General features: G+C 34.6%; 2 protein-coding genes across 2 annotated transcripts; one reads left to right on the top strand and one right to left on the bottom strand.

The window, feature by feature from the left end:
• Positions 1-44: 44 nt before the first annotated feature.
• ap1s3b (adaptor related protein complex 1 subunit sigma 3b) lies at positions 45-14,606 on the bottom strand. Its single transcript, XM_073849511.1, has 5 exons — positions 14,485-14,606; positions 5,649-5,827; positions 2,923-3,031; positions 1,512-1,649; positions 45-627 (listed from the first exon to the last, which is right to left on the bottom strand). The coding sequence occupies exons 1-5, from the start codon at positions 14,485-14,487 to the stop codon at positions 592-594; spliced, it is 465 nt and encodes a 154-aa protein (XP_073705612.1). The 5' UTR covers positions 14,488-14,606; the 3' UTR covers positions 45-591.
• A 1,619-nt stretch (positions 14,607-16,225) lies between these two features.
• dhrs12lb (dehydrogenase/reductase (SDR family) member 12-like b) lies at positions 16,226-22,985 on the top strand. The gene is made up of 7 exons (XM_073849351.1): positions 16,226-16,327; positions 16,962-17,095; positions 18,453-18,535; positions 21,902-21,997; positions 22,148-22,229; positions 22,552-22,613; positions 22,860-22,985. Exons 1-7 carry the CDS (start codon positions 16,272-16,274, stop codon positions 22,983-22,985), a joined length of 639 nt encoding a protein of 212 aa, XP_073705452.1. The 5' UTR covers positions 16,226-16,271.
• The last annotated feature ends 1,100 nt before the right edge of the window (positions 22,986-24,085 follow it).

The following is a 24,085-nucleotide window of genomic DNA, read 5'->3' as shown; positions in this document are numbered from 1 at the left end:
TTAGATGCATTTCATTAGAGAAAACTGCAAACACTGAGACTAAACCATATCAAAAAGACCATTTTAATAAGACAATATCAACAAATTGTGCTCAAAGCAGCATTAACATTCATTCAAAAGTGTTTTTCTTTTTTCCTTCTTGAGCTAAATGTCTCCTGAGACATGCGGCATGTTTAAAAACATGAGAAGGCACTTCAAATAAGCCAAGGTTTAAGGTTATTGCAAAGATGCGATTATTATATAAAATGATTTTGGTATAAAATCAGTTAAATTTATGGTTGCATGTGTATATGCATGCTGGAGCCATCACAAAAAATTCTGTATTACATTTATTTTTCTAAATTGACAAGACATAATCTATTCAAAAACACAACATGAACCCTGATTCAGTTATATTAAAATTTGAGTGGAATTTATGCAGTTCATACAAGCAAAAAAAACAAACAATAAATAAGAACAAATTCTGCAGCCCTCATGAATAAAGTCTGTAACTTCTTGCAATGAAAAATTGTGTCCTGAGTGAAGGACACAGCCTCCACTGCGGAGGCAGGTTTCGTTCCCTTTTGTCACATTGTATCACGTCAGCTGCTGTCAGAAGGCTGGTTTGCTCATGTATTCTTCCATCGTCTGAAGAGAATAAAACAGGCACATAACTGATTACCCTTTGTGTAATGTTAAGTGACATTTTCAGCCTTCTTTTCTGTACCGAGGTGAACTCTGCTTCAAATGTATGGAAAATGAAAATTCTGTCATCATTAATTCAGCCTCTTGTCATTTATACGTATTCTATATTCCAATATAGTGCCTATATTTGCCAGCTTTGAAGGCAAGCAAATTACATCATTTAAATTTTTGATTGAATTATTCTTTTAAAGGGGCTATATGCAACTTTTCCCCCAAAATAAACGTAACAATAGCCTTTTTATTTGACCATTTATGACTCAAAACAGCATACTGACACCTTGTCAGCTCACAGTGGGTGCACCTATAAGCCTGTATCCTATTTTTCCTCTTTCAGCAGATGTGACGTCAAGCGCGTTCATGTTAAACGTTTCGCGAGAGCGAGCAGAAAGGAAAAGCAGTTCCGTTTTTTGGCCACGGGTGTCAGTCGCGAGTTTAAATTTCAGAAAATTGCATATAGCCCCTTTAACATGGTCTTGTTTTTTGAGGCATGCTGGGAAAGCTGCCATTTAGTGGTAGTGAGAGCTGCTCTGTAAAACCACACTCTCATACTGGCCGTCCGTTTATTTCTCTCTGTCTTTGTGAAATCAATAATCTTTTATGAAGGTGACGTCCAAAGTAGAGCTCTATAACTGGGCAGCACTGTTAAAACAGGTTTTTTCGATCTGAAATGTCTGGCTTAGAAACACTGAATGAGACTGTGTTGCCACCTTCTATTATTATTAATATTATAGTAGGTTTTAAATTCTATTTCAAATCTGTTAAACAAATAAGCTTATTTTTCTGTTTAATTTTATTAACTGAAATGCAGAATAAATGTAGTGTCTCACCTCTTGCAGCATATCTGAGGCCTCTACAGACTTTGCAATAGACTGTTTGGATGTCTCCTGAACCTCTCCACCCATCAGAAACTCATCCAGGATGAAATAAGCCTTCTCAAAGTTAAAGATGATGTCCAGCTCACATACCTGTAAGATAATAATAGACAGAAAGAAAAGAGAGAGAAAGAGAGCGTAACGAATACAATTCTGTGTTAAGTCTATGCAAAAATAAATGAATAGCAAATGTATAATATAGCATATGTGACCCTGGACCACAAAACCAGTCATAAGGGTCAATTTTTTGCACATCTATTTATTAATCATTTAAAAGCTGAATAAATAAGCTTTACATTGATTTAATGGTTTGTTAGGATAGGACAACATTTGGCTGAGATACAACTATTTTCAAATCTGGAATCTGAGGGTGCAAGTTCTTAGCAATGCATATTACTAATCACAAATTAAGTTTTTATATATTTATGGTGGGAAATGTACAAAATATTTTCATGGAACATGATCTTTACATAATATCCTAATGATTTTTGGTGAATCGTTGGCTATTGCTACAATATACCTGTGCTTCTTAAGAGTGATTTTGTGGTCCTAGGTCACATATAAACAATAATTTATATTAGGTGGCCTTAACTACTATATACTTACGTAAAAAAATTTACTTACTGTTCGAATGTTGTATTGCAAAACACTTTTGCTGCTATTGAGGTGGGATACGGGCAAGGTTAGGTTAGTTTGGTGATATGAGTAAGTTTAAGGGTGGGTTAAGGTGTAAGAGATTGGTCAACAGTGTTACAGAAATTAATTACAGATGTAATTACATGCAGGTATTTTTTTAATATAAGTACCATGTAAAAACATAAGTGCATTGTATCAAATTACTAATTTCAATGAAAGTACATAGTAGGTAAGGCCACCTAATATAAAGTGGGACCCAATATTGTAGAATATATTTATCAGATATATCAAATATGTGACTCTGGCCACAAAAACAATCTTAAGTAGCACAGGAATCTGTAGCAATAGCCAACTTGTATGGGTCAAAATTATAGATTTTTCATTTATGCCAAAAATCATTGGGAGATTAAGTAAATATCATGTTCCATGAAGAAAATTTGTACATTTCCTACTGTAAATATATCACAACTTAATTTTTGATTAATAATATGCATTGCTAAGAACTTCATTTGGACAACTTTGAAGCGATTTTCTCAATATTTAGATTTTTTTAGCACCCTCAGATTGCAGATTTTCAAATAGTCCTATTCTAACAAACCATACATCAATGAAAAGCATATTTGTTCAGCTTTCAGATGATGCATAAATCTCAGTTTCAAAAAAACTGTTTTGTGGTCCGGGGTCACATATGTTCCAGAGGTGAGACAGAAAAAAAACTGAGTGCAGTTACATTGCCGAAGTATTTGTCGAGCAGCTCCACATAACGGTGCAGAATCTCCAAAGCCAGAAGTTCATTATCCTGGCTCTCCAAACCACAGCAGAAATACAGACTGGCGTACCTACAAACAGGTGAAAAAACAGATGTACTTTTATTTTTATTTACTCAAAAAAAAAAAGGAGTTTCAAAATAGAACACACTATCCTCATAATTGCCACCTACAGTCTCTGTAATGCAACTGCTGGCATGTCAAATCTTTGCATTTATAAAGGTCACACAGGGAAAACAACAGGAAAGAACAGAAAGACAGGTTAAGAGAGGTGTGAAATACAGATCTGAACCAGAAGAGTGTGAGTAACAGGCTCTCAGGAACACAAGTGTGAAAACTCACTCTCGGAAACACCATGGTTTCACTACTTGACAGAAGGATTTGATGCAGCATAAAAATCTGAACTGTGACCAAGAAAATAGCCAGGCCCTGAAGCATTAAAATTCAGAAGCACATTAAAAAATGTTTTTCTAAAAAACATTACTTAGACCATTGAAAAACTGTTTCTGATGGTTATTAAATTCAGAAAATACCCCTTTTTGTGACATTTTCTACTATAAAGGGTTGACTTTATGGATAATTTTTCATTAAAAATCTTCTTGATCATATATTATGTATCATATATATATATATATATTACCCTGGACCACAAAACCAGTCATAAGTAGCACAAGTATATTTGTAGCAACAGCCAACAATATGTTGTATGGATCAAAATGCAGATTTTTCTTTTATGCCAAATATCATTAGGATATTAAGTAAAAATCATGTTCAATTAAGATATTTTGTAAATTTGCTACCTTAAATATATCAAAACATATTTTTTGATTAGTAACATGCATTGCCAAAAACTTTTTTTTTAAATTTAAAAAAAAAATTTGCCCCCTCATATTGCAGATTTTCAAATAGTTTCTCGGCCAAATATTGTCCTATCCTAACAAACCATACATCAATGTAAAGCATATTTATTCAGCGTTTCAGATGTATAAATCTAAAAAACCCTATCCCTTATGACTGGTTTTGTGGTCCAGGGTCACATATCTTCTATTCATGAATGTAAATCTCACTTTTTACGATCAAATGAATTAAAAATATATATAAATCAAGCCCCGTTTTTTTTTTAACTTGGAATATCACATTAGTAAAATGGATTGTAAATTAAATTTTATATTGACTTTAAATGATCTGTTTTTTTTCTTTATATACATTTTAGACTCAAACACTTGTCTTGCTCTGCCTGAACTCTGTTTTTTTCCGGTTCAAGACAGTTAGAGTATGTTGAAAAACTCCCATCTCAAAACTTCAACTTCAAAATCGTCCTATCGCTGTTTTACCTTTTTTGTTAAGAGTGTTTGATCTTCTTTGCACTTTTGTTCACTTTGCAAACACTGGGTCGGTTGGTCTGTACTTCTGCAGCAATGTAGAATGATTTTGAATTTATTTTTGAAGTTGAGGTAGAAAATAAGATGGGAGTTTTTCAACATACCCTAACTGTCTTAAATCGGAAAAGAGTTAAGAGTTCAAGTAAAATAACTTATACATAACTGATCGTTTAACTAGATAAGACCCTTCTTCCTTTCCTGAGATCGTTTACAACCACATTTGGGATTGGCTGAAGCTGCATTTAAACTGCATTCCGGAAATTCAAACTCGTAGTTCGCACCACAGAAGTCCACTATATGGAGAAAAATCCTAAAACATTTTCCTTAAAAAACATCACTTCTTTACGACTGAAGAAAGAAATACATGAACATCTTGGATGACAAGGGGGCGAGTACATTATCTGTAATTTTTTGTTCTGGAAGTGAATGTCTCCTTTAAAACTATATAATGTTCAGAAGTGACATTAAACTGTTTCTAAGCTTCTAACTGATTTATTGTAATAAAAAGTGAAGCAGTAATATTTTCCAGTGTGAACATTTCAGGCACCGTTAATGGTAATAGAAGGCCATTGTGTAGGATGCTGCCACTAGGTTTCGCTGGAAAACAAGGAGAACTCAGTTATTTGCATGTCGTCAGCTAATGACATCAGTAATGGCAGGAAAACCGGACCGAACTGGCATAAAAAAAACTACAGGACGGGGCAACAACGGACGAAGAATGCATGTGGTATTTTAATTAGGCCACATAAGATCTTGACTGCTGACTAGGTGTGTGCTTTGCAAGATTTTAGAGTCTTCTGCTCACACCTTGTGATGACTAACAACCAAACACGAGAGCCTAGCAGCTGGGCTTTTAATTAATGCTGAATCCAACACTGTCATGAAACCAGCATGCTCTTTTACAATACACACCTTGCAGAATCAGCAAAAAGGTAATTATTTTACCAAACTAAGAGGGATCATAAGAATTCAAATACACAAAAATGTTAAAAAAACAAACAAAGAATTGGTTTTAAGAGTATTAAAAATCAAGTGTATGTAAACTTTTGAATGGGGTCATTTTTATAAATTCAACTATTAATTTCTCTTGTGGACTATATGTAAACGTCTTTTATGTGAAATATCTTATTCAGGTCAGTACTAAAGAAACAAAAATGTGCATTTTGTCTGATCCCTCTTATTTTGCTAAAATAATTAACATTTTGAAGCAAGGTGTATGAAAACTTTTGACCTCAACTGTATGTGAGGAGCACATACTGAATAAACTCTTACAGGACATTCTCATTTAACCTCGGTTGAACGCTTACCTCTTATAGACAATCTTCAGGTCCTTCCAGTGCAGGAAGTTACATGTGCGTGGTTTCCGTGCCAGCACCATAGTGGTCATGTCCTTCACAATCTTCTTCCTCTCTCTCTCCGGGAGGGGCAGGAACCATTTTTGCAGCCGTAACTTCCCCTGACGACTGAACAGCAGCAGAAAATGCATCTGTCGGAAAACAGAACATGCATTTTAATTGGATGGTTAAAGATGGTTTTATTCTTTCATCTTTCGGAGTGGGTTAATGATCTAGGTTGGCTATCCAAAGGTTGCAAGTTCAAACCCTAGAGGTAATGAGTTACCAAGATTGCGCCTTTGAGTACACCCATGAGAAATGCGCTGACAGTGAAAATGCAAAGTCAGTCTGAATAACTGCCACTGCTAATTTAAAGGGATAGTTCACCTAAAAAAGAAAATTCTGTCATCAATTACTTACCTTAATGTCATTCCACTTGATTTTTGGTTAGTAATATGCATTGCTAAAAATTTAATTTGGGCAACTTTAAAGGCCATTTTTGTCAATATTTAAATTTTTTGCACCCTCAGATTCCAGATTTTCAAATAGTTGCATCTCAGCCAAATATTGTCCTATTTGGCGTTTTAGATGATGTATAAATCTCCGTTTCAAAAAAATTGACCATTATGACTGGTTTTGTGGTCCAGGGTCACATATCTTCTATTCATGAATGTAAAACTCACTTTTTATGATCAAATCAAATAAAATGTATATAAATCAAGCCCTGTCCTATTTTACTTAAAATACTAATAAGACATTCACAGAAACACAAATCAAAATATTTTTGATGAAATCCGAAAGCTTTTTAACCCTGTATAGACAGCAATGCAACTGACACCTTCAAGGCTCCCAAATGCTGTAAGGACATTGTTAAAATACTCCATGTGACATCAGTGGTTCAACCACAGTTTCATAAAGCTATGAGAATACTTTGTGTCCTTTTTGTGTGCTTTTCTGTCTATGCATTGTCAGAAAGCTCTTGGATTTGTGTTTTGTGTTCCGACGATGGGTTTGGAACGACATGAGGGTGAGTAATTAATTACAGGATTTTCATTTTTGGGTGAAATATCTCTTTAAGTGAATAATCCATGCATTTCATTTTAAATATAAAACCAATACTTCATAGAAACCTATAACTGTTGCATTGCATTCAAAAGGAAAAACATCATGAATCTATGTATAAAATACTCTTTATGCAGGGTTTTTCTGCAGATGCTTCTTGGAAGCAGATGGTAGACAGCAATTCTGCAGTAACACCGGAGGTGGACTAAAGGGTTTCACACTAGAGGCAAGGCCAAAATTATTCAAGTGGGTGGATTTATTTTGTGCCTACTCTGTAATTTCATATAGCGAATATTTCAAAGTGTACTTGTTTACTTAGCATTAACCTCCCATCAACCACTTTCACACAAACCCACCATAAAATGTAAAAATTTAAATTACTAGATTACACATGCACCAAGATGGAAATGCATTTAAACAGCTGGGCTGGAAATATGGTAGTGCATTAAAAGAATCTTTAACATTTCCAGCAATCTGTCGACTAATTTCATCAATGTCTACGACCGAGAAGCTGTTTCATTTTAGCATCTGTCCAATTTAAAAACATTTCCTTCAACAGCGTTGTCACATCTCAGGTTAACAAATAAACAAGATGGAGTAACTGCATCAGATTCTTTGTGGTTTGGATTAAAGTCTTTGCCAACAGAGCTTACTAAACTTTTAAATGCTCAATAGTGAATCAGACATCGTCAATGCAAAACATTGTTTTCTGGCAATGTCACAACCTTGAGTCGAGCTGAAAAACACTGGAGGATGAAATGCATTTGTTATTTTCAAATATTTCTTTCTCAAAAGTGCAAAAATAGTACTTTATGGAATCATGACCAAATCTACACCGCTAGATATGTTAAGCTGTGGCACTCATGTGAGAAATGCAGGTTCGTATCTGACCTGCATTGTTTTCTAATTCCCATTTCCTCCGTTTCCCACATAATTTCCTGTCTCTTGTCTTACTGTGTCTGTAACAATAGTTGCAAAAAGCCCACAGATAAAATTTTAGGAAACAGGAAATACAAAGAAACTGCACTTCAGACAGGCTAACCTTTTCACTGTCACACAAACCCAATCAATATGAAATTCAATATCTGTGAGACAAAGATCCGCTGTCAGCCGCAGGATGGACCTCTGCGTGAATCTTTTCCACACAAGAACTAATCAGCTCAATGCAACCATACTGAGAACAACAATTCTGAGAACTCACCCTAATTTTTCCTCACCCTCCTCTCTGATGCGCGGATGGCGGTTATATCCGCGGGCGCTGCAGATAATCCGCGGGTCGGGTGGGTCGGGTAATAAAAAAATGCATTCTGATTATTTGCGGGTGGGTCGCGGGTGGATGAGATAAATCAACAGTGATGCAAATATTAACTACATTTTCTGAAACTTGAACGTGTTTTAAATACGTTTTTCATCAGGCAGACGATTTCATTTGTGTGTGTGTGTGTGTGTGTACCTGGTATTCATCACGTTGTGGGGACCAAATATCCCCACAAGGATAGGAATACCAGTAGATTTTGACCTTGTGGGGACATTTCTCAGGTACCCATGAGGAAACAGGCTTATAAACCATTTTTTTTTTGATGAAGTAAAAGTGTGCACAATCTCCTGTGAGGGCTAGGTTTAGGTGTAGGGTAGGTGTAGGGCCATAGAAAGTACGGTTTGTACAGTATAAAAACCATTACGCCTATGGAATGTCCCCATAAAACATGTAAACCCAACGCGTTTACCCACTTCTCTGATGCGCATCATTCAGTAGAGTCCTGCATTAGCCAAAATCATGACAGTCCAACACATGAATAGCTAATTCAGTCGCATGTTAATAAATTGAAATATTCCCTAAAACCCCCAATAAAGACAGTGATGTGGTCAGGAACGTGGCGCCGGCTTCTTTTGAAATATATTTGACGATTTGCCTGATGCGCCCGCTCTGTCCACAGATGCTGCCTGTTCATTCATACGGGCATGTCAGGCTAGGCGCGCAGTTGTAGGCTATAATAGCCTACTAATTATTATTGATTACTTATTTGAATCAATAGATTATAACGAAAACAATACCTTAAACATGAAAAGAAGCAGATTTTTATGATCAGACATTTCCTGTAAACTTCAGTCCAAGCATGCGTTCAAATGGTAAGTTCAGAACAGCTCTAATACAGAGAAAACCCGAACGGTTTCGTCAGAGATTGCGGAGAGTCGCATCCAGATGTCAGTTAACGTTAGGGCTGTGCAATATAGGCTATCGAACGATATTGTGAGGCGCGTTTAGTCAATGAAGCCGGTGCTTTGATTAGTAAATCTCCATCACGTGCGTTCCGCTCAGGTTCCGCTGGAGCGGCAATTAATACACAGAGACGTAAATCTCTGACAAGCTACGCCATATCGCGCTAAATATCGAATGCGATATTAAGCTCGATATGGCGTAGCTTGTCAGAGATTTACGTCTCTGTGTATCAATTGCCGCTTTTCTGCGTGGATTTGGCTTAAAATCATGGGTGATTAAACGTAGCCTATATATAAGTGTGCAGCGATGTGCAGATCAGCTGAATCAATCTGCTGTTAAAAATAAATCATCCATTTATCATATCATCATGCAAAACTAAGAATTACAATAAGTGTAATAGGACGATCGGGTGCGGTTATCTAAATCAGAGAAAAATATAGGTGGCGGACGGATAATTTATTTGAAGCTGCGGATTCGGGTGACGATTGAGGCCATCCGCGCATCTCTACTCCTCTCATTTGCACAGAAATCTGGCAACGCTTGAAAAAGCTTTGTCTTCTAGACGTACGTCACGGCTGGGCAGAGAATATGTGACGCTCTCTTTATGAGTCACACAAACTTGCAATAAGCCGCTTTTTTTCATGGACTTGTCAGGTCACAGGCCAAACCGACAACTATTAACAGAAACTATACACAGAAACCTGAGTCACACCTCTGAAACAAGATAAAAAATACACAAAAAATGGAAATGGAGTGTTCATTTTCATTGTTGGAAAAGGGCATTTCATAAAAAAAGACTTGACAGAAATGAGTAACGACGAGTAACAAACAGAATTCAATATAGAGACTTTTTAAAATGACAGTTGTAAAGAAAGATAAAAACGTGCAATATAAATCACAGGGCAGAACACATTATCCCACAATGCAATTATTTCTAATGAACAGAAAACATAAAACTAAATCATTAGCACTACCAAGTCAAAGTTTTTGAACTGTAAGATTTTTAAGGTTTTTTAAAGTCACCAAGCTTGGATTTATTTGATCCAAAATAAAGCAAAAGCAGTAATACTGTTAAATATTTTTACTATTTAAATATATAGGCTATACAAATTTTATTTATTCATGTGATCTAAATTTTCTGCATCATTACTCCAGTCTTCAGTTTCACATAATAGTACAGAAATCAGCATAATATGCTGATCTGCTGTTAAAGAAAATGTTTATTATTATTATTATTATTATTATTATTCTTGGGGAAGGACAGTTTAGAAATTAATACGTTTATTTATCAAGGATGCTTTAAACTGATCAAAAGTGATGATAAAGACATTTATAATTTTACAAAAGATTTCATATAAATGCTCTTCTTCTGAACTTTGGATTCATCAAAGAAACCTGAAAAAAATGTACTCAGCTGTTTTCAACAATAATAATAATAAATGTTTTTTGAGCAGCACATTTAGAAGACTACAATTATTTCTGAAGGATCATGTAACTGTAGTAATGATGCTAAAATTCAGCTGAAATCACAGGATAAATTACATTCTAAAATATATTCAAATAGAAAAGTTATTTTAAATAGTAAAAAAAAAAATCCAAATTTGACTGTTTTTGCTGTACTTTAGATAAAATAAATGCAGGCTTGGTAAACAGAAGAGACAATCATTTAAATTTGTTACTGGTAGTATCAAAAGTTACACATTTTCTACACAAAAGTAGAATTGATTTTTTTAGTCAATATTTCGACTAGACGCCAACTGCTGAATTAAACATGGCGTAATGCGGATATATGACTACAAGCATATTACTATTCAAAATGTTTATTGATTGTTGCATTGCATATTGCTTATTGTTTTACATAAAAGCAGCTTCTACACATAACTGCATTATACTGTATGCAATACGCTAATATTCCATTTAATTTTAATTACAGATACATTTAACCTGGAGCAACCTGGGGTTTAAGGAACAATTCATCTGAAAACGAACATTTACTCACTCTCAGTCCATCAAGATGTAGAGAAGTTTGTCACTTCATCATAACAGATTTAGAGATTTTAGCATTACATCCAATGAATCCTCTGCAATGAATGGGTGCCTTCAGAATGAGAGTCCAAACAGCTGATAAAAACATCACAATAATCCACAGAACTCCAGTTCAGCTGCTTAAGAAACTTCCATTTTTCTTTTTACATTGTCACTTCTGGCCAAAACATGAGTCTATAATGAAAAATCCATCACCTGTTGTCCCCTCACATCAAAATCCAACAACATATTTGTTTAGAACTGTTTCCACTTGTAAACAGAGCTTGACCTGTGCATGTTTTTCTCTCCTGATTCAGATGACAACTTTTTTAACCAGAAAAGGCTATATTTTCGATAGAGGACTTTTAGCTGAAGCGTTTAAAGTTAAATTTGATGAATTTGTTTATTACAAAAAGCTTTTTGCATTCAGTAATGGGCTGGAGTGGTGTGGATTACTTGTGGATTATTGTGATGTTTTTATCAGCTGTTTGGACTCTCATTCTGACGGCACCCATTCACTGCAAAGGATCCGTTGGTGAGCAAGACATGCAATGCTAAATTTCTCCAAATCTGTTCCTATGAAGAAACAAACTCATCTACATCTTGCATAAACTATTTCTTTAAGTGTAAAAACATGATAATGGTGATACACAAGTCATTTTTCACAGAACTTAAACCACTCAACAAGTCCTAAGCTTTGCCGATTGTTATGCTTAACGAGAGAATTTACGAAATCTGTTGCGAGCAACTAATTTCTCTCACAAACCCACATGCACACAGATGCAGAAACACCAGGTGGGAGAATTGAACTGTCAGCTGCTTCATTGTTATGAACAAAACATGCTGGCAAAGATTTTATTTGCTTCCTCAGTAAATCCTGATGACGGTCGAAAGATGAAAACACAAGGAAAAAACAAGGAAACAGAAGCATCGACTCTACTATTGTGCTCCAGAGGAAAACAATTCTCTGATGTATTTCTCCAGAGTGTCACACCCATCACACGACAGCAGGAAAAGAAAAAAGAAAGGAAACAGTGTGCTGTAGCTATTAAGTTACATACATCTTTCTCACTACATTCCACACTTTCTCTCCTTACACACACACACCCTTCTCCCTGTCTCTCCCACACAACGTTTCACCAGGGGAGGGTTTAAATGAAGCTCTGAGTTTCCTCTTGAGCCTGTTCCTGCTTAGATTTCAGTTCTGTGATGCTCTGATTTCATTTTCCTTCTATTGTTGGAGTCGACACAGCTGTGAAGGGCTATAGCACACAGGAGAACATGCTTACAAACACGCTCGCTGCGGTTCAAATGAGATTTTGGAGTGTGTTGTTATTTCTTTGAAATTAAAAGAGACACTTCTTCATCACTTGTAATTGCTTGGATGCATACAGACAATATCAGATGAAGCACTGTCAGAGGACCTTCATGTATTATATTAGTACTCTGAAGAGATTTTGCAAACACTTACCAAATTTCAACAAAACTCACCGAGCTAAACAAAAACGATTTTATGAATGTATTTTTTGTTTAAGTATATTTAGTATTTTTAATTAATAATAATAATAGGGTATTAATATTTTTGAATTGTAATATTTTAGTTTTTTATACTAAAAATGCATATACAAGGACATACTTTATTGTTATTATTAATAATACAGATTACTGACTGATATTTTAATAGTACACTTAACAATAAGATCTTTACAATGTATTTTTCTTGTCATTTAAGTATTAAAGTATTGTTTTTTTATAAATATTTAAAAATATATAAAATATAATATTTTATTAAATATTACTATATATAATATTAAATATTTTATTTATTTAATTATTTATTTAATGTATTATTTTAAGGTTTTTTTATATTATAAATGCATATGTTAAGATATACTTTATTGTTATTATTATTAATAATACAGATTACTGACTAACATTTTAATAGTACACTTAATAAGATATTTTTACGACATATTTTTTCATGTAATTTGATTATTAAAGTATTGTTTTTAAATGTATAAATATATAAAAATATATAATAAAAAGATTTAATATTTTATTATATATTACTCTGTTAAAAATATGTATTTAATTTTATTATTTTAAGTTTTTTATATTATAAATGCATACGTAAAGACATACTTTATTGTCATTATTAATAACTCAGATTACTGACTGATATTTTAATAGTACACTTAACAATATGAGATATTTTTTACGCATTTTTCATGTAATTTGAGTATTACAGTATAGTTTTTAATGTATAAATATATATAATAAAATATAATATTTTATAATATTGTTAAAAATATTTAATTGTATTATTCTGATATTATAAATGCATTTGTAAAGACATATTTTATTGTTATTATTAATAATACAGATTACTGACTGATATTTTTGTATGTAAGATATTTTTATAACACATTTTTCCATGTAATTTGAGTTAAAGTATTGTTTTAAAACGTATTAATATTTAAAAATATGTAAAGCATTACATAATGTTAATAAATGTGTTAATAAATGTATATTTGTAGCAACAGTCAACAATAGATCAAAACTATGGGTTATATCAAAACCTAATTTTTAATTAGTAATATGCATTGCTAAGAACTTCATTTGGACAACTTTAAAGGTGATATTCTCAATATTTTGATTTTTTTTTTTTGCACCCTCAGATTCCAAATTTCAATAGTTGTATCTCAGCCAAATATTGTCCTATCCCAACAAACCATACATCAATGGAAAGCTTATTCAGCTTTCAGATAATGTAGAAATCTCAGTTTCAAATATTTAACCCTTATGACTTGTTTTGTGGCCCAGGGTCACAAATGTGTTTAAAAAAAAATAGTATTACTCAATGTTAAACGTTACCATTTCATTCGTAATAGTGTGATCGGTTTGTAAAGCACTACTCATTCTTCTCCATTCTTGCAAACATTAACCAGAAGGGCAGATAGTTCTTCTGTAAACTCACTCAGGAGCAGTCAAACGTCAAACACACCGTGGTCAACTCCTATTTGAACAACAGATAAACGAGTTTACCTGGCCGCCAAATCAAGTCAGCTAAACCAGGACTTTCCATACAAGTTGTCGCCACACAAAAGGTTTCCCCAATGAACTTACAAAGTGCCAAAATGTGACAGTTCGACATCAAGAGAAGCGAACCAACCGGTTTATCCAGACAGATGAGATGACTGAACTACAACTACACCTTTAACTCCCTCAGCATTTAAATGGCACCCGATTCATTCGCTCAGACTTTGAATAAAACAACTTTTGATGAATTAAATCAGCTCTAAACGACACTGTTTTCTTAAGTCCGTGATAAACTAGCACCTCACGAAGGACGGAAGTTTTAAAAGCCCTCAGGTGCACTCGCATTTAGGTCCTGACAGGTGCAAGAGCACAACCTGTGGAAGAAATTACCTGCCACCCAACACATTTCTAAGTCAGCTAAATGTGTTTAGGCGAGTCAAACGATTATACTGTGTAACTTACCATCTTGAAGTAAGAAATACGGACGAAATGTTGAAATCCACAAAATTCCTATTCACTTCCCGGCTGGTCAAGGCCGGAGTCATCGCTGCCCTTCCCAAACTGTGGTGGAGAGAAAAGCTGCGCATGCGCTGATGTGTAGCTGAGCGCTCGGCTTTGTTTTCGCCTTCTCTATCTGAACTCTGATTGGTTGAAGCTCTGCACCTGGCTTGAAAATGGGCGGGGCAACACACTCCTCGCATATTTTCCTGTTGGTTACCTTTAAACGCCTTTAAATGTTTTTTTAAAGAATTATCTTCTGCTTACCAAGCCTGCTTTTATTTGATCCAAAGTACAACAAAAGTAGCTATATTGTGAAATATTTTTACTATTTAAAAAAATGCTTTCCATTTGAATATATTTTTAAAATGTAACTTTTCCTGTGATCAAAGCTACATTTTCAGCATCATTACTCCAGTCTTCAGTGTCACATGATCCTTCAGAAATCATTCTAATATGCTGATTTGCTATTCAAGAAAAATATATTATTATCACTATTAAAATTTACAACAGTTGAGACAATTTTTAAGAATTCTTTAATGAATTGAAAGATCCAAAGATCAGTACTTTTATTTAGCAAGGATGCTTTAAATTGGTCAAAAGTGTTAAAAAACACAGTTATAATGTTACAAAAGATTTCTATTTTAGATCAATGCTGTTCTTCTGAACTTTCTATTCATCAAAAAAAAAAAAAAAACCTGACAAAATTCTACTCAGCTGTTTTCAACATAATAATAATAACAGCAAATTTGAGCAGCAAATTAGAATATTAAAATATCATGTGACTGGAGTAATGATGCTAAAAAAAAATCAGCTTTAAAATCGCAGGAACAAATTACATTTTAAAATGTATTTAAATAGAAAACAGTTATTTTAAATAGTAAAAAATATTTAATCATTTTACGGTTTTGCTGTACTTTGTATCAAATAAATGCAGGCTTGGTGAGCAAATGAGACTTCTTCTTCAAAAACATTAAAAATCTTTAAAAAACAAACAAACAAAAAAAAAAACTCTTGACTGGTAGTGTAGATATGACATGAATCACCATGCTGTCAAGACACTTAAAAACATAATTAAGGATAAATTAAAACTATATTATTTAAAAAATAATAATAATAATATATTAATAATACTTAAAGTACAGTTTGCTATCATGAATATTATTATCTTGTTATACCCCAGAAAAATAACTGGCTTTAATGATAAATAACTGTATTGTTGAGTTTTAGTTCTGTAATTGAGTGTAAATAGACGATTATTAATGTCTTTTTGTCTTAATTTTATTTACTTAATTTTTTTTTTTTTTTTTTTGAAATATTTTATTACACACACGGATTCGTCTGTAGAGAGTTGGTTCATAATTGCAAACTGAGTGCACGTTCCGAGTCCAAGTACCCTTCTTTATTCTTCATTTTACACTTTAGGTTTAAAAAAAAAATACTAAAATGTACAATTTTACAAATTTTCAAATGCAGCATTTAAAGTTTTTGCAAGCTACAGTGGATCTGGGAGGGTTCTGAGTTTTTTGGAAGGTCATTTTCATGCATAAAAGGCTAAATAATCAAAAACACAATCAATAGGCCTAAGTTTTGAAACACATGACTACATTAGTTTGCGTGATCACGTTTATTTGTTATTGATTATTTATGATCTGACACTAGAGGGAGCTCTCCGGAGCTACAGTAGTCACATGCATCTGTCAGCTGTCACATCACTGCAGTCCATTTGAGAAGAAACAACAGTGCCACAAATGTGTCTCTACAGGAACATAGTGTGGTTTATCAAGGGAATGAGGGAGTATACAAGGTAAAGGTCTTTTTGTATTTCTTACTGTGTTCTTCAGTTTAGGTGTTGTTCAGCTGCTTTGAACTTTTCAGAAAGTCATTGAGCTGCTTTGAACTTTTGAGAAAGTCTTTTGCATTGTCTTTTATAATTAGTGTTTTATTGTTTCTAATCGCAGTGCAATGATTTTCAGTGCTATGATCATTTAATCGTTTTACACCAAGTCATTTTGGCCTGAGCATACTGTATATTTAGCTCAGAACTGCTACTAAAACACAGTACTAAACTGTGTTCTCGCAAGCCAAATGTTGTTAGATGCAGTGGTTTCTTGCACAAATGTTGTTTTTGTAATATCCCGAGTCATCTCTTCTGACATGCATTCATCCAAGCCCTCAGTTTAAGGTCAGTCATCATTGCATCACAATGGGCCCTATTGAGACCCCTGCCGCTCTCTCAAGTGCCCTGTCATCCCACACAGAAGCTCCTTTGGCCCCTGATCAGGGCTCTTGTCTTAGGAGCTCTGTCTCAGATGCCCAGAGGTCACATAACAATTCAAGAATTGTGTTAAAACACACTTTTATGGATAACAGTAGAGCTCTTGAGGTTCCGTGCTGGTTGTGTTTCTGATATAATTCATGTGGTTGGATGTTGCCAACAGGGCTGGATTTGAGTATGCCTCTAAGAGGTTTGCAGCCAAGGACCTGGATGTGTCCATGGTTGGCCGTTCCTTTATGATCACCGGAGGTAACAGCGGAATAGGAAAGGCGACAGCCATGGCCATAGCCAAAAAAGGTTTGTTTTACAGTCAAACAAACACTTTTTTTGTTGCAGTATTATTTTTCCAACTATAAATCTATAGTATGATTGCAACAGAAGATACGTTAATACTGTCTATATCATAATGTGCTGAATGATTAACATTTTCATATACAGTTGAAGTCAAAAGTTTACAGAATCTGCAAAATGTTAAATATTTTACTAAAATAAGAGGGATCATACAAAATGCATGGCATTTTTTAGTTAGTTCTGACCTGAATAAGACATATAGTCCATAAGAGAAAATAATAGCTGAATTTATAAAAAATTACCCTGTTTAAAAGTTTACATACGCTTCATTCTTAATTTTGTGTTCTTACCTGAATGATCCACAGCTGTGTTTTTTGTTAAGTGATAGTTCTTCATGAGTCCCTTGTTTGTCCTGAACAGTTAAACTGCCCACTGTTTTTCAGGTCCCACAAATTCTGTGGTTTTTCAGCATTTCTGTGTATTTGAACCTCTTTCCAACACTGACTGTATTGTTATAAGATCCATCTTTTCACATTGAGGACAACTGAGGGACTCATTTGCAACTATTACAGAAGGTTCAAACGCTCACTGATGCTCCAGGAGAAAACACTTTGCATTAACATCCGGGGGTGAAAACTTTTGAAAAAAGATCAAGGTAAATGTAATTTATTTAGTCTTCTGGAAAACATGTAAGTACCTTTTGTAGCTTCTAAAGGGCAGTACTAAATGAAAAAAAGATATGATATTTAGGCAAAATAAGAAAAATGTACACATCTTCATTCTGTTCAAAAGTATACACCCCCAGCATAGTTTTTCCTTCTGGAGCATCAGTGAGCGTTTTAGCCTTACTGAATTCTTACGTTTAAATTCCTACTGACCCAAGAGTTTAAAAATAAAATATACAAATAAACTTATTTATAAGACTTTGTGAGTTGAATTTAACAGTTAATCTGAGTTTAAGCGTTTTAGTCCAGTTGTAAATAGACTTGTATACAGAGAGCTCACTGCTAAGTATTCTTTGCATAGTTTAACCCTGCCAAGTCAAGCCATTTGTATTCCTCTGTGTTTTTTTGTCATGCTTGATAAAGACAAAAATAACTAGATTTTCACACTTTTTTGAAGAAAATGTGAGTGTTGCTGCCTATGCAGAACTCATTGTTAATAGTCAAGTGTTGTATGGTTGACTAAAATTTTCTCCATTTATTTATTTGCATTTGTTCTGAGTGTGTTGCAATTCAAAAAACAGCAGATTGCACAGAAGAAAACTGTCAAATCTGACTTCCCCTCAGCAAGCCACATGATTTAACATTGAAGAAAGTGATACCTATATTAATTCATGATGTATTTTTCCCTCTTGTCCAAGGTGGCACTGTTCATATCGTCTGCCGAAACAAAGAGCGAGCTGAGAAAGCCAGAGAAGAAATCATCTCAGCAAGTGGAAATACTGTGAGTGTCTCAATTTAAAAGGGATAGTTCATCCAAAATGAAAATTCTGTCATTAATTACTCACCCTCAAGTCGTTCCAAACCCTTAAGACCTTAGTTGATCTTACGAAGACAAATTAAGATATTTTTGATGAAATCAAACGTAACTGACAACAATGTAACTAACTGACACGTCCAAGGCCCAGAAAGGTAGCAGGGTTCATTGTTAAAATAGTCCATGTGACATCAGTGGTTCAACCTTAATGTATTAAAGCTACAAAAATACTTTTTGTGCACAAAGAATACAAAAATGATGACTTTATTCCACACTTTGATGCAAGAAGCGGTGTTCTGACACAGAAGAGAAGAAATTGTTGAATAAAGTTGTTATTTTTGTTTTCTTTGAGCAAAAATAGTATTCTCGTAGCTTCATAACATTATGGTTGAACCACTTATAGTCAAGTCCAAAATTATTCATACCCCTGGCAAATTCTGACTTAAAATTACTTTTGTTTAACCAGCAAGTTTTTTTTTTGACCGGAAATGACACAGGCTTCTACCAAAAGATAATAAGACGATGTACAAGATAGATGTACAAGTCATTGTGGAATTTTTTGTTTTTGTTTTCATCTTTTATTTACATTTGAACAAAAAGTGGCATGTCCAAAATTATTCATACCCTTTGGAAACTGTCACAGTCTATGGGAAAATCCAAACAGACAGTGGCAACATCTCAAGGCAGACAGTCCAACAGACACTGCACACCACTAGGTTCCATGGACGCAGACCAAGGAGGAGACCACTTCTCCAGATAAGGCACACAAAAGCCCGCTTGGCCTTTGCAAATGCTCATCTGGACAAAGAAGACAACTTCTGGTCTTCTGTTTTATGGTCAGATGAAACAAAAATTGAATTGTTTGGCCACAATGATGTAACCTTATTTGGCCTAAAAAAGGAGAAGTCTTCGACCATAAGAACACCATCCCCACTGTCAAACATGGTGGTGGGAACCTAATGTTTTGGGGGTGTTTTTTTAGCCGGTGGATCAGGGAACCTAATCACAGTAAATGACACCATGAAAAAGGAGCAATACATCAAAATTCTCAACAACATCAGGCAGTCTTCAGAGAAACTTGGCCTTGGGCACCAGTGGACATTTCAGCATGACAACGACCCAAAACACAGCAAAAGTGGTGAAGAAATGGTTAGCAGACAAAAACATTAACGTTTTGCAGTGGTCCAGCCAGAGTCCTGACTTAAATCCAGTTAAGAATCTATGGCGCTAAAGATCAGGGTGATGGCAAGAATTTGATTTCTATAATAGCCAATAAAGGCTTTTCTATTGATTATTGAGAAGGGTATTAATAATTTTGGACATGCCACTTTTTGTTAAAATGTAAATAAAAGATGAGTAATAATTTTTTTCACAATGTTGCCTCTTGTACATTGTCTTATTATCTTTTGGGAGAAGTCTGTATCATTTCCGGTCAAAAAAAACTTGCTGGTTGAATAAAAGTAACTTTAAGTCAGAATTTGCCAGAGGTATGAATAATTTAGGGCTTGACTGTATGTCACATGGACTATTTTAACAATGTCCTTACTACCTTTCTGGACCTTAAACATGTCAGCTGCGTTGCTGTCTACAGGTCCTTCTCAAAAAAGTAGCATATTGTGATAAAGTTCATTATTTTCTGTAATGTACTGATAAACATTAGACTTTCATATATTTTAGATTCATTACACACAACTGAAGTAGTTCAAGCCTTTTATTGTTTTAATATTGATGATTTTGGCATACAGCTCATGAAAACCCTCAAAAAATTAGCATATCATGAAAAGGTTCTCTAAACGAGCTATTAACCTAATCATCTGAATCAACTAATTAACTCTAAACACCTGCAAAAGATTCCTGAGGCTTTTAAAAACTCCCAGCCTGGTTCATTACTCAAAACCGCAATCATGGGTAAGACTGCCGACCTGACTGCTGTCCAGAAGGCCATCATTGACACCCTCAAGCAAGAGGGTAAGACACAGAAAGAAATTTCTGAACGAATAGGCTGTTCCCAGAGTGCTGTATCAAGGCACCTCAGTGGGAAGTCTGTGGGAAGGAAAAAGTGTGGCAGAAAACGCTACACAACGAGAAGAGGTGACCGGACCCTGAGGAAGATTGTGGAGAAGGACCGGTTCCAGACCTTGGGGGACCTACGGAAGCAGTGGACTGAGTCTGGAGTAGAAACATCCAGAGCCACTGTGTACAGGCGCCAGGTCAAGCCACTTTTGAACCAGAAACAGCGGCAGAAGCGCCTGACCTGGGCTACAGAGAAGCAGCACTGGACTGTTGCTCAGTGGTCCAAAGTACTTTTTTCGGATGAAAGCAAATTTTGCATGTCATTCGGAAATCAAGGTGCCAGAGTCTGGAAGAAGACTGGGGAGAGGGAAATGCCAAAATGCCTGAAGTCCAGTGTCAAGTACCCACAGTCAGTGATGGTCTGGGGTGCCATGTCAGCTGCTGGTGTTGGTCCACTGTGTTTTATCAAGGGCAGGGTCAATGCAGCTAGCTATCAGGAGATTTTGGAGCACTTCATGCTTCCATCTCCTAAAAAGCTTTATGGAGATGAAGATTTCATTTTTCAGCACGACCTGGCACCTGCTCACAGTGCCAAAACCGCTGGTAAATGGTTTACTGACCATGGTATTACTGTGCTCAATTGGCCTGCCAACTCTCCTGACCTGAACCCCATAGAGAATCTGTGGGATATTGTGAAGAGAAAGTTGAGAGACGCAAGACCCAACACTCTGGATGAGCTTAAGGCCGCTATCGAAGCATCCTGGGCCTCCATAACACCTCAGCAGTGCCACAGGCTGATTGCCTCCATGCCACGCCGCATTGAAGCAGTCATTTCTGCAAAAGGATTCCCGACCAAGTATTGAGTGCATAACTGAACATAATTATTTGAAGGTTGACTTTTTTTGTATTAAAAACACTTTTCTTTTATTGGTCGGATGAAATATGCTAATTTTTTGAGATTATCAATATTAAAACAATAAAAGGCTTGAACTATTTCAGTTGTGTGTAATGAATCTAAAATATATGAAAGTCTAATGTTTATCAGTACATTACAGAAAATAATGAACTTTATCACAATATGCTATTTTTTTTGAGAAGGACCTGTATACAGGGTCAGTGATTTCTCTTCAGGGTCAAGCTCTTGGATTTCATAAAATATCTTAATTTGTGTTCTGAAGATGAATGAAGGTCTTGGGTTCGGAACGAAATGAGGTTGAGTAATTTTCATTTCAGTATGACACATACTATTTAAAATTGTTTCTGAAGGATTTTCTTCCACTGCTCATATTGCTTTCACTATGTTGTTTGCACCTGCCGTAGGAGGTTTACGTCCACGTGTTGGACCTCTCTGAGACGAGAAAGGTGTGGGAGTTTGCAGAGGCCTTTAAGAAGGAGCATTCGTCGCTCAATGTTTTGGTATGAGTGTCAAAGAGCTCCTTTAGGAGATTCCCATCATTCCTCAGTTTATTAAAGAAAATACCAGCATTCAGCTAAAGGTTACAGGTGCAGGACAGATGAAGACATATCCTCTCTTCTAATCTTGCCTCCCACACTAATCCCTCTCAGATCAATAATGCCGGATGTATGGTGAACCAGAGGGAAATTACCTCTGACGGCCTGGAGAAAAATTTCGCGACCAATACTCTTGGTAAGACACAACAGTCAAATTTAGTGTTTTAAAAAGTCTCACCAAGTCTGCATTTATTTGATCTAAAAATGCAGTAAAAACTATTAATGTGAAATATTATTACAATAACTGTTTTCTATTTTAATATGTTTTAAAATGTAATTTATTGCTGTGATGCAAAGCTACATTTTTTAGCATCATTACTAACATCATTCTGAAGGTCACATGATCCTTCAGAAATCATTCTAATATGCTGATTTGCTGCTCATGAAACATATCATTCTCAGTGTAAAAGCTTGGAATATGTTGGATGCAATATTTAATTGAATCTTGTCCTCTGCAGGTGTTTACGTTCTGACTAAATGTCTGATCCCATTGCTGGAGAAGAGCAGGGACCCCCGAGTTGTGAGTGAAAAATATTGATCTCAGTGTCTTGATTTATTAAATACAATTCTGCCTGAGACTACATTCTTTCACAGTGCATATGTGTAGACATAAACAGTTATTGTGTTTTTGACACAACCTGTGATAGATGTGCTTATATTTTAATAACAGAAATGTGTGCACATCCACAGAGGTATCCGTTTCTCTCTCATATTGTGCCATATTTTGTAGTTTAATGTGTTGTGATGATAATAATGTCTTTGGTAGATCACGGTTTCATCGGGAGGAATGCTGGTACAGAAACTAAACATAGACGACCTGCAGACTGAGAGAGCTCTGTTTGATGGTACCATGGTATATGCACAAAACAAGGTATTTAAAGACAATATTTAGAGCATTAAAAGCATTTTAATATACAATTTTTAATTTTATTAGTGAATCATACATTTCATTTATGTGTATTCATTTAGAAAATGTTAGGGTTAGCAGCACCCTAATAACTACCCATAAATGGTTAGCACAGACAAAGCACCACTCACATTTTTTATTTCAAAACTGCAATAAAAAAGTCAATATGACATACAGTTCGACCAATTATTGGCATAGCCAATATTAAGCACTTTTATGGTTACCAGTATCGGTAATTTTTTAAAACCGATTTGCTGATAAAATAATTTAAAAGCATTTAAAGAAGTTTTGATCAGAGCCTTTGTTATTCTTAATTTTGACATTAATTAAAATTTTTACACCGGACATATTATATTGTTTCAAAATATCGGTTATCGGTCTACTTGATCTGTAATAACCGGTATCATCATCAGCCCTGAAAAACATATTGGTCGACCTAATATGATTAATTTAAAAAATATTTTTTAATAAAAGTTTGACCGATTATCGGCCTAGCCGATATTAAGCACTTTTATGGTTATTGGTATTGGTAATTTTTTTAAAAATATAATTTAAAAGCATTTATAAAAAGTTTTTGTCAGAGCCTTTGTTATTCTTAATTTTGACAATAGTTTTCATTTTTACACCGGACATATATTTTGTTTCAAAGTACTGGCTATCGGTCTACTTGATCTGTAATAATCGGTATATTCATCGGACCTGAAAAACACATATCAGTTTAACCCTAATATGAAACTTTTAATTTAAAAAAGTAAAATGTAAATGTATAAGTTATTTTTGAATAAAATGATATAAATAAATTAAAATATATAAATTAATATATATAACTTTCAAGAAACTATATATATCTTTTTTCATAATTTTGATGTAATTTTATTTGTTTTGTTTTTTGTTAAATGTCCATAGAGTTGATTGGTGTTTGATTTTTTCAAAACGGCAAAAAAAAGTCAATATGAAATATGAAGTGTTCAACTGATTATCGGCCTAGCTGATATTAAGCACTTTTATGGTTATCGTTATGGTTAAACCGATTTGCCGATAAAATAATTTAAAAGCATTTAAAGAAAGTTTTTTTCAAAGCCTTT

The sequence above is a fragment of the Garra rufa genome, chromosome 10, assembly GCF_049309525.1.
Source record: "Garra rufa chromosome 10, GarRuf1.0, whole genome shotgun sequence".
Taxonomy (NCBI): Eukaryota; Metazoa; Chordata; class Actinopteri; order Cypriniformes; family Cyprinidae; genus Garra; species Garra rufa.
The sequence above is the reverse complement of the archived record's forward strand: the minus strand, read 5'-3'. Positions and strand labels throughout refer to the sequence as shown.

What these genes read in the sequence shown, in the direction of transcription:
- dhrs12lb (XM_073849351.1), top strand. Translation starts at nt 16,272, where the DNA reads ATGTGTCTCTACAGGAACATAGTGTGGTTTATCAAGGGAATGAGGGAG. An exon ending in GGAATGAGGGAGTATACAAG is followed by an intron (nt 16,328 to 16,961) that starts GTAAAGGTCTTT and finishes TGTTGCCAACAG; the next exon opens with GGCTGGATTTGAGTATGCCT. An exon ending in ATTCGTCGCTCAATGTTTTG is followed by an intron (nt 21,998 to 22,147) that starts GTATGAGTGTCA and finishes AATCCCTCTCAG; the next exon opens with ATCAATAATGCCGGATGTAT.
- ap1s3b (XM_073849511.1), bottom strand. An exon ending in TCGACAAATACTTCGGCAAT is followed by an intron (nt 1,650 to 2,922) that starts GTAACTGCACTC and finishes ATTATCTTACAG; the next exon opens with GTATGTGAGCTGGACATCAT. An exon ending in CCTCAGATATGCTGCAAGAG is followed by an intron (nt 628 to 1,511) that starts GTGAGACACTAC and finishes TATTCTCTTCAG; the next exon opens with ACGATGGAAGAATACATGAG.